The sequence below is a fragment of the Artemia sp. Qi Xiang Cuo genome, chromosome 10 (genome assembly GCF_049724085.1).
Source record: "Artemia sp. Qi Xiang Cuo chromosome 10, ASM4972408v1, whole genome shotgun sequence".
Taxonomy (NCBI): domain Eukaryota; kingdom Metazoa; phylum Arthropoda; class Branchiopoda; order Anostraca; family Artemiidae; genus Artemia; species Artemia sp. Qi Xiang Cuo.
This window is the reverse complement of record NC_142803.1, coordinates 27,684,447-27,695,770: the sequence shown is the minus strand read 5'-3', so window position 1 is coordinate 27,695,770 and position 11,324 is coordinate 27,684,447. Positions and strand designations below refer to the sequence as shown.

Below are 11,324 nucleotides of genomic sequence, written 5' to 3'. Positions count from 1 at the left end.
TTTACCGAGATAAAAACGGAAAAATTGCAACTATTATTTTCTTTTTCCCTGAAAAAGACTAGATCAATATAAAACGAATAGAAATGAATTAAAACAATTTTTTCCACAAAATATGTTTAAAAAAAATGAAAAACTCCATTAAACCAAACATAAACAAAAATAGAATCAAATAATCTACCAAGCATACAACTACCACAAATCAGCATTAATAAATAAATGAAACCCAAAACGAACAGAAATTAAAATAAATAGCCGAGTCAAACTAAAAACGAGCAGAAATTAACATTAATAGGGTTCAAAACCCCTATGCTTTCTAAAATCCAGAATAAAATTTGTACTTTACTGAAAAAATTCAAATGAACGTTCATTGTCAGTTTAATACAGCCTACATATGCTGATATTTTTCCTTAAAATCTTAATTAATTTTTCATTTCTTAAAGTTATAAAAGTGAAAACTTTAAAAAGAATTTTTTCAGTAGAGTGCAAATTTTATTCTGGCTTTGAACATTTCAAAGCCAGAAAAAAAACACCATTTCCCCAAATATAAACACCATTTGCCCAAACACATCCTATCAAAATTTTGAGATAGCAACTTTGTTCAACGTAGTTGAAAGTTCTGGAAATTAGGTCTTTGAGGATGACAAAACCCCCACACCCACAGAGAGTTTTAAGTTATACCCTGGGGGCATATAAGGTTGTCGTAGAAAACTCAAAAAGAGCTCATTCAATTGGAAAATGAAAGGGCTAGCGCCCTTATTAACAGTCAAAAGCGATCGGAGAGTGAATGTAACCCCCCTCCCCCCACGCCCATCCTTTCCCCAAACACTTCCAATCAACATTTTGATATAGTCAATTTGTTGAACATAGTTGAAGTGTCAGCAAATTATGCCTTTTAGTGTGACAACCCCCCCCCCCTCCACAGCCCTAACGGCTAAGGATGTAAGTTATGTCCTGGGGCATATAAGGTTTTTGTAGAAAGCCTTGTCGTAAAAACTTCAAAAAGGACTCATTCGATTGAAAATTGATAGGGCTATTACCGTTTATAATAGTCGAAAGCAATCGGAGGGAAAACCACCCCCACCCACGCCCATCATTTCCCCAGCATTTCCGATCAATATTTTGATTTAGCCATTTGTTCAACGTAGTTGAAAGGTCTAAAAATTAGGTCTTTTAGGACCACATACCCCCCCCCCCCCACAGCCCTAAGGAAAAGGGGTTATAAATTGTGCCCATGGGGGATATAAGGTTTTTATAGAAAGTTTTGTCGTAGAAGCTTTAAAAAGGGCTCATTCGATTGTAAATTGAGAGGACTGATGCCTTTCTTATTAGTCAAAAGGAAGCAGACGGCAAATGCCCCTCTCCCTACGCCTATCATTTCCCCAAACGCTTTCAGTCATAATTTTGAGATAGTCATTTTGTTAAACGTATTTGAAAGGTCTGGAAATTATGTTTTTGAGGATGACAAATCCCCCCAGCCCTCAGGGCAAGGGTTTTAAGTTATGCCCTGGAGACATATAAGGTTTTTATAGAAAGTGCGGTCATATAAACTTCGGAGGGGGCTCATTGGATTGCTAATTAGACGCTCTAGTGCTTTTTTTAAGAGTCAAAGTCATTGGAGGGCAGCTACCCCCCCCCCACACACACACACACGTCGTATTGTCCGAACTGCATCTAATAGAAATTTTGAGATAGTAATTCTATTCAAAATAGTCTAAATATCATATAAAAAGGCTTTTGGTGTTGAAACAAACCCCAGAGATTAGGGGCAAGGGTTATAAGTTTTGGCCAGGGGGTATTTACGGTTTTTATGGCACGGATGGTTGTTTAGCTCTCGAAGAAACTCATTTGGTTGAAAATTGGAAGTTCTAGTTCCTTCTAAAGCGCTAAAAGTGATGGCCGGCATTTAGCCCCCCCCCATCTTCTATAACCCCTCCTTTCACCAAATACATCTGATTAAAATTATGAGATGGCGTTTTTTTTCAAAATAGTCCAAAGAACATATAATAATATCTCTAGGGATGACAGTACCCCCAGCGCCCTGGGGATAGGGCTGTAAATTGTTTTATGAGGGCATATAAGGTTTTTATTGATTTGGCGGTCGTATAAACATCAGATGGGGCTTATTTGATTTGAAATTGGAAGTTATAGTGCCCTTTTTAAGAGTTAAAATGATTTGAGGACAACCAGCCCCCTCCACGCTCATCATTTCCCTTAACACCTCCAATAAAAATTTGGAGATAAAAATTTTATTCATCGTAGTTGAAGGTTTCGGAAATTATATCTTTCAGGAAGACACCCCCCCTACAGCTCTCAGGGAAAGAGTTGTAAGTTATTCCCTTGGGCATATAAGTTTCTTATAAAAAGGGTGGTCGTATTTGCTTTTGAGGGGACTCATTGGATGTGTAACCATAAGTTCTAGTTCCCTTTTTAACAGTCAAAGTGATCAAAGCACAGCAACCCCCCCCCCCACAGACACACACACAAACACGTCGTGTTTTTCTTAGATGTATACAATAGATATTATGAGACAGTCCTTTTATTCAAAATAGTACACATATCATATAACAAGGCTTTTGAGGTTGGTATGAACCACCAGAGCCGGAGGACGAGGGTTGTAAGTTATGCCTTTGGGGCATTTACGATTTATATGGAAGGGATAGTTGTATAAGCTTTAGAGGTGGCTCATTTGGTTGAAACTGGAAGTTCTAGTTCCCTTTAAAGAGTCAATAGTGATAGAGGTAAAGTAGCACCCCCACCCAACTACCCCCCCTTTTCACCAAATGCATTTGATTGAAATTGTGCAATGGCAATATTATTTAAAATAGTCCAAAGAACATATAGCACTGCTTCTAGGGGTAGTTCAACCCTCCAGAGCCCTGGGGCGAGGGCTTTAAGTTATGCCCTGGGGGCATATAAGGTTTTTATGGAAAAGGCGGGCGTATTAAATTCAGAGGGGTCTTATTTGATTTTAAATTGGAAGTTATAGTGCCCTTTTTCAGAGTCAAAGTGATTTGAGAGAGACCTCCCCTCCACGCCCATCATTTTCACAAAAAATATCCAAACAAGGTTTTGAGACATCAATTTTTTCATCATTGTTGAAAGGTTCAGTAATTATGCGTAGCAATAGTTGTAGTAGCAGTAGTAGTATTAGTAGCGGTATGCAAATAGTACCTTTTTTTCAACACACGATGAAATTTTTAACTTAATACCATCAACCGGTCCTGAAGCATTGCTGATACGTCCTCTTGACAACCTATATGGTCATGCTGTGTTTCGATTTATTTCAATACAGTTACAATATTGCCCAAAATTGTCGCCTTAAGATCCTTAAGTTAGTATTAGCACCAGCAAATATAGTAGTAGCAGTAGAAGTAGAGTTACTAATTAAGTGGTGCTACTACTTAAGTGTAGTAATAGCACCAGTAAAAATATTTGTAGCAGTAGGAGCACAGTCCATAGTAGTAGTCTCAGCTTTAGTAGCGGCAGTAGTAGGAGCGGCAATAGTAATAGTAGCAGTAGTTATAGGAGTAGAAGCATTAGTATTATCTTAGTATTGTCATTTGGTTAGTTCAACATCCCCCACAACAAGCGTTGTAAGTTTTAATTTCACAAACAAAACTGTTCCTAAGATATTGCTGATATGCCCTTTTGACAACCCGCATACGGATGGCAGGTTGTCATCCGTACAACAGAAATATTCTCTGAAATTTCACCTTCATGCCTTCATAAGTTGGGGATTTTGAACTAGCCAGAATACGCTGTGTGTATTCATTTAATGCTGCTTCTACGGTTACTGTAACTAACGATACTAATCGAGTTGAGTTGAAACTTTTAGGGAACGTTTATGAGGAGTTTAAATTAAACGAAAAACCTATATGCATGCATGTATTAAAAGGGCATATAAGCACTATAGGGCATATAAGTACATACGCAGCGATACTCTATCATAGCCAGTAATATGATTGATACTTTAAAGGAGCTAATGTGATTGAAAATTAAAAGCTATAGTGCCCTCTTAAGAGTCAAAAATGATTGGAGGGAAATCAGCCCTCCTCTTTAGCTCATAATTTTCCAGACACTTCCAATCAAAGTTTTAAGACAATCATTTTGTTCAGCATAACTGAATGGTGTAGTAAAGATATTTCTAGGGTTATTGGGTAGGTCAACCCCCCGCAGTTATGTAATTTGCCCATTATGCTTAAAAACTAAATTTTGCTTTAAAACTAAATCAAAAGAGTGTAATTGTATCCATGCTGTGAAAGAGCATAGATATAATTATTTGGGAATGGTATTAATTTTTATTTATCAACTAGAGGGTGTATATGACTAAATTAAACACTACTATTTGTGTCATGATTCTCAAAAGAGTTTATTTTGTTAACATAAACTGTTAAAAAATTCTTGTAAATGTTTTCACTTTTATAACTTTAAGAAAACAAAAATTGACTAGAATTTTACGGAATAAATATCAGCATATGTATGTTAAACTGACAATACATATTCATTTGAATTGTTTTTCAGTAAAGTACAAATTATATCCTGGCTCTTAGAAAACATAGGTGTTTTGAACCCTACTCATACTAATTTCTTCTCGTTTTGAGTTTGGCTCTGTTATTTATTTTAATTTCTGTTCATTTTGGGTTCATTTATTTATTGATACTGATTTGTGGTAGTTGAATGCTTGGTAGATTATTTCATTCCTTCTTTTTTTTCATTTTTGGTTTAATGGAGTTCCTTACTTTTTTTGAAAAACTTATTTTGTAGAAAAAGTTTTCTAAATTACTTTCTGTTCGTTTTATATTGACATAGTCTTTTTCGGGGAAAAAGAAAATAATAGTTTGAATCTTTTCGGTTTTCCTTTAGGAATTTATAATTTGGCCTGCTATTTATATGCTGGAGAAACTTTTTCAGCAATTTTTAACAGCATAAACTCTTTTGAAAATCATGACACAAATAGTAGTGTATAATTTATTCATATACATACTCTACTATCTTCAACCATACTTTCACTAAATCATCAGCTTAAGTTTTGGCATAACTTATATAAACATAAACATGTTTAATTGAAAAGCAGGTCATCCTCGAATGAGGTCGTCAGAAGGAAATTAAAGAAAATTGCAACTACATGGGAGCAGGAAAAGAGTAAAGCTTTGAATAGAATTGGGTGGAAGAGAAGCTAGCGCAACCAGATTGACCTGAGGTAGCTTGACACTCCAGTGATTTTTCAGTAGTTATGCTAGTAAATAAGAAATTCCTCGAATGAATCCTTATCCACAGGCTGTATTTGCAGAGGAATTTTACCTCATGGATAGTCAGGGAGATTGGCTAAAATTAGAAACATCTTTTCAGCACCTCAAACTCAAAGACTAATTAGCATAAATTTACTTACTTTTGTATATAAAAAAAACCGTTAATTGGCTACTCACCGTAATTTACACAAGTTTGTTTCGCTATTTCAACCCTTGAAAAAAACCTCTTCCTTTTAAAATCTAAAACACAAAATTTTTCGCTGTGAATTTAAAAGTGTATACGCATGCAAGAAAATACAAGCATGGAAAGTCAATATGTCTTTTATTATTTCCTTTGAGTTCCTTTCCGCTTTTTTTCAAACCATGTAAAAAAAACAACAATTAAAGAAACATACCATTCAATTGTTGGCTCAGGACTTCCAATGACACAACCGGTCATTTTTATTCTTGACCCTTTACAACCTTCTAAATCCTTGAGCTTCATGGTAAAATTTGGCTTCTTCTTGGGATCTCTTTGTTTCTCCTAAAAAGCAGAGGTCAGTAAGAAAATGTTGTATCATCATAATTAACTTTTCAAACTTTTGGCAATTGATAAATATGAATATGCATCTAACATGCATATTCATGTTAGAACTCACTCATACATCTAGCGAACCGTAACTATAAGAAAAAAAAATAGTAATGGTATCTGGGTATCCACTTGATTGATTTTCATGTTACAGAAAGAAACCTCTTCTTGATCCTGAACTTTTAAAGCCTTCTGAAACTCATTTATTTCACTAAATATCTGTTTTATTTAGGATACTAAAATAATCTGTATAGTATAAGTATAGGAGTTTCACCGTCCATTTGAAACCGTGTTTTCTTATATCCTTTGATGTGTTCATTAATGCAAAGTCCATCCTATCTATAAATAGAAATAGGACACAACCCTGCTTAACTCCTGATTCCAAATCGGACCAACTACCATTCTCACTTTCTAGCTTAAATGTAGTGATAATATCCTTTTACATAGCACAATACTCTTTAATGTACTTATTTGGTACAACATAGAAGGAAAAGACCTTCACCAAAGCGCATCTATCAGTTGAATCAAATGACCGCTCATAATTTATAAAAATGAGGACGGTCTTATAAGTAGAAAAGCCTTATTGACTCCGACGAGAACCACGTGGTTTATGGTTTTTCTCAGTGAGAATGGAAAAACAGAATTTTTCTCACTTGAAAAAACAGGAATTTTCTCACTTTTATGGATGTTTCTTGGACGGTTATGTGTGTTGGTCAATTTATTTGATGTTTTTCATGGATTTCAAAAACAATTTATGTCTGTTTTATGGTTTTTGTCAGTGAGAATGAAAAAACGGGATTTTTCTCACTTTGATGGATGTTTTCTGGATTATTGAGTCTAATGGGGACAGGGTCAATGACACTTCTTTCAAGATCTTGTTTTGTTGTTTTGGCCAAGTGCACGCTCGAGGCGAATGTCAAGGTGTCCAGGAATAGGAAACAGGATCACGTGTTTCCTTCTCGTGAATCAATAATTCCCCTTAGAAACAACAAATTAATTCCCCTTTCTTGACATATCAATCAACCATGACATCATCTGTCAGACATTAAAAAACTTCGCCACGGAAACAATTCTACTGGTCGAACTCCAAAGATATTAATAAACTTCGCCCTGGAAACAATTCTCCAAGAAACATCTTAGAGATGAATAGATTAACGCGGGAAAAGGGTTTCTTAGTAGTTTGAAATGTGACAGCGCAGGGATGACAAAAAGAAAAGGAACACGCTGAAATTACGTTTAGGGATTATTTGGGCGAAACCGTTTTAGACATTTTATGGAATTATTTCGGCGAAACAGTTAGAGACATTTTAAAAGATGATTTTAGAAGATGTTTTAGAAGAGGTTTTGAGTGTGGTCAGTATAATACACAAGTTCCATTTGAAGAGTGTCGTGAGGTCCCCTACCCCAACCCCGAAGGACTCCGATCCCATACCCCAACCCCAAAGGGCCCCGATCCCCCTACCCCAACCCCGAAGGAAGCCCCCGGTCCCCAAAGGTCCCCCGGGCTCCCAAACGGCTCCCGCCGTCCCAAAGGCCCCTGAGCCCCCATTTTTTAATACTTTTTTAAGGCTATATTATATCTTTTCAGAACAAGTTCTTTTCTTAATGTCCATCCTAAACCCATTTTACAAGTTGAAGTACCCATCCTTTTCACCCACAACTTTACTATACTGCTTTTTCGAATGCTCCAACACCAAGCAATACTTTTCAAAGGCATTTCAGAACAAGTTCTTGTCTTAATGTCCTTCCTAAACCCATTTTACAAATTGAAGTACCCATCCATTTCACCCACAACTTTACTTTACAGCTTTTTGAATGCTCCAAAACCAAGCAATACTTTTCAAAGGGCATTTCAGAATAAGTTCTTTTCTTAATGTCCTTCCTAAACCCATTTTACAAGTTGAAGTACCCATCCATTTCACCCACAACTTTACTTTACAGCTTTTTGAATGCTCCAACACCAAGTAATACTTTTCAAAGGGCATTTCAGAACCAGTTATTTTCTTAATGTCATTCCTAAACCTATTTTACAAGTTGAAGTACCCATCCATTTCACCCACAACTTTACTTTACAGCTTTTTGAATGCTCCAACACCAAGCAATACTTTTCAAAGGCATTTCAGAACAAGTTCTTTTCATAATGTCCTTCCTAAGCCCATTTTACAAGTTGAAGTACCCATCCATTTCACCCACAACTTTACTTTACAGCTTTTTGAATGTTCAACACCAAGCAATACTTTTCAAAAGGCATTTCAGAACCAGTAATTTTTTTAATGTCATTCCTAAGCCCATTTTACAAGTTGAAGTACCCACCTACCCCAACCCCGAAGGACCCCCCCCCCAGCCCCCAAAGGTCCCCCGTACCCCCCGCACCCCCAAACCCCCACCGAGGCCTTCCATTCCCCATTACTTATTGAATTTTTGTAAGTTTTTTCGGACTGAATTTTTTAGACTTAGAAATTATCCAACATTTTTCAGGTTTTTTCTTTAACCCATTGGCATAGAGTTTTAGCCTAGAGTCTTAGCTTAGTTTTATTTGGAGTTGAAGTTTACTTTAGTTTTAGTTAAGAGTTTAGAGTTTTAGCTTAGAGTTTTTGTTAGAGTTATAGTTTAGTTTAGTTTTAGTTAAGATTTTTAGCTTAGAGTCTTAGCTAAGAGTTTTAGTTAGAGTTGAAGTTTATTTTAATTATAGTTAAGGGTTTTACCTTATTCTTAGCTTATAGTTTTAGTTATAGTTGAAGTTTACTTTGTTATAGTTAAAAGTTTAGAGTTTTAGCTTAGAGTCTTAGCTTAGAGGTTTTGTTAGAGTTCTAGTTTAGTTTAGTAATAGTTAAGAGTTTAGTTTTTAGCTTAGAGTCTTAGCTTAGAGTTTTTGTTGAAATTCGAGTTTAGTTTAGTTTTAGTTAAGAGTTTAGAGTTCTAGCTTAGAGTCCTAGCTTAGAGTTTTAGTTAGAGTTGAAGTTTAGTTTAGTTATAGTTAAGGGTTTAGAGTTTTAGCTTTGAGTCTTAGCTTAGAGTTTTAGTTAAAGTTGAAGTTTAGTTTAGTTATTGTTAAGAATTTTGAGATTAGATTAAGAGTCATAGCTTAGAGTTTTTGTTAGAGTTCTAGTTAGGTTTTAGTTAAGAGTTTAGAGTTTTTAGCTTAGAGTTGTAGCTTAGAATTTTTGTTGAAGTTCTAATTAATTTTAGTTTTAGTTAAGAGTTTAGAGTTTTACCTTAGAGTCTTAGCTTAGAGTTTTTGTTAGAGTTGAAGTTTAGTTATAGTTAAGAGTTTATAGTTTTATCTTATAGTATTAGCTTAGAGTTTTTTTTAGAGTTCTAGTTTAATTTAGTTATAGTTAAGATTTTGGAGTTTTACTTTATAGACTTAGCTTAGAGTTTTAGTTTGGTTTAGTTTTAGTTAAAAGTTTAGAGTTTTTTAGCTTAGATTCTTAGCTTAGAGTTTTTGTTAGAGTTCTAATTTAGTTTAGTTATAGTTAAGAGTTTGATTTTTCACCTTTGAGTTGCAGTTAGACTTCTAGTTTAGTTTTATTTAAGAATTATGTGTTTTACCTTAGAGTCTTAGCTTAGAGTTTTAGTTAGAGTTCTGGTTTAGTTTTAGTTAAGAGTTTAGAATTTTAGCTTAGAGTCTTAGCTTAGAGTTTTTGTTAGAGAATGACTCTATGATAAAACTCTAAACTCTTAACTAAACTAAACTAGAACTCTAACAAAAACTCTAAACTAAGACTCTAAGCTAAAATTCTAAACTCTTAACTGTAACTAAACTAAACTAGAACTCTAACTAAAACTCTAAGCTATGACTCTAAGGTAAAACTCTAAACTCTTAACTAAAACTAAACTAAACTAGAACTCTAACAAAAACTCTAAGCTAAGACTCTAAGCTAAAAAACTCTACTAAAGTTCACTACTAACTAAACTAGAACTCTAACTAAAACTCTAAGCTAAGACTCTAAGCTAAAACTCAAAACTATTAATTATAACTAAACTACACTAGAAAAATAACAAAAACTCTAAGCTAAGACTCTAAGCTAGAAAACTATAAACTCTTAACTAAAACTAAGCTAAACAATAACTTTAAGTTAAGTCTCTAAGGTTAAACTCCAAAATCTTAACTATAACTAAACTAAACTAGAACTCTAAAAAAAACTCTAAGCTAAGACTCTAAGCTAAAACTCTAAACTCTTAACTATTACTAAACTAAACTTCAACTCAAATAAAAACTCTAAGCTAAGACTCTAAGCTAAAACTCTAAACTATTAACTAAAACTAAACTAAAATAGAACTCTAACAAAAATCTAAGCTAAGACTCTAAGCTAAAACTCTAAACTCTTAACTAAAACTAAACTAAACTAGAACTCTAACTAAAACTCTAAGCTAATAATCTAAGCTAAAAACTCTAAACTCTTAACAAAAACTAAACTAAACTAGAACTCTAACAAAAACTATAATCTAAGAATCTAAGCTAAAACTCTAAACTCTTAACTAAAACTAAACTAAACTAGAACTCTAACAAAAAATCTAAGCTAAGACTCTAACCTAGAACTCTAAACTCTTAACTAAGATTAAACTAAACTAGAACTCTAACAAAAACTCTAAGCTAAGACTCTAAGTTAAAACTCTAAACTCTTAACTAAAACTAAACTAAACTAAACTAGAACTCTAACAAAAACTCTAAGTCTAAGCTAAAACTCTTAACTAAAACTTAACCAAACTATAACTTTAAGTAAAACTCTAAGCTATGACTCTAATCTAAGACTCTAAATTCTTAACTGTAACTAAACTATACTTTAACTCTAACTAAAACTCTAAGCTAAGACTCTAAGCTAAAACTCTAAACTCTTAAGTAAAACAAAACTAAACTAAAACTCTAAGCTAAGACTCTAAGCTAAAAACTCCAAACTCTTAAGTATAACTAAACTAAACTAGAGCTCTAATTAAAACTCTAAGTCTAAGCTAAAACTCTAAACTCTTAACTAAAACTAAACTAAACTAAACTAGAACTCTAACAAACACTCTAAGTCTAAGCTAAAACTCTTAACTAAAACTTAACCAAACTATAACTTTAAGTAAAACTCTAAGCTATGACTCTAAGCTAAGACTCTAAATTCTTAACTTTAACTAAAAACTACACTTCAACTCTAACTAAAACTCTAAGCTAAGACTCTAAGCTAAAACTCTAAACTCTTAAGTAAAACAAAACTAAACTAAAACTCTAAGCTAAGACTCTAAGATAAAAACTACAAACTCTTAACTATAACTAAACTAAACTAGAGCTCTAATTATCTAAAACTATAAGCTAAAGTCTAAGCTAAAACTATAAACTAAAACTAAACTAAACTAGAACTTCCACAAAAACTCTAAGCTAAGACTCTAAGCTAAAACTCCAAACTCTTAACTAAAACTAAAATAAACTAGAATTCTAATTAAAACTCTAAGTCTAAGCTAAGACTCTAAACTAAACTAGAACTTCAACAAAAAACTCTAAGCTAAGTCTCTAAGGTAAAACT

At 33.8% G+C, this 11,324-nt stretch overlaps 1 protein-coding gene across 1 annotated transcript in view; it reads right to left on the bottom strand.

Moving 5' to 3' along the window:
- The window catches only part of LOC148947628 (uncharacterized), a 200,651-nt gene that overhangs the window by 27,130 nt on the left and 162,197 nt on the right, over nt 1–11,324 (bottom strand). The window contains exon 16 of the mRNA XM_089095962.1: nt 5,645–5,772. Coding sequence (XP_088952088.1) covers nt 5,645–5,772 — 128 coding nt within the window. The remainder of the gene's footprint in view (nt 1–5,644; nt 5,773–11,324) is intronic.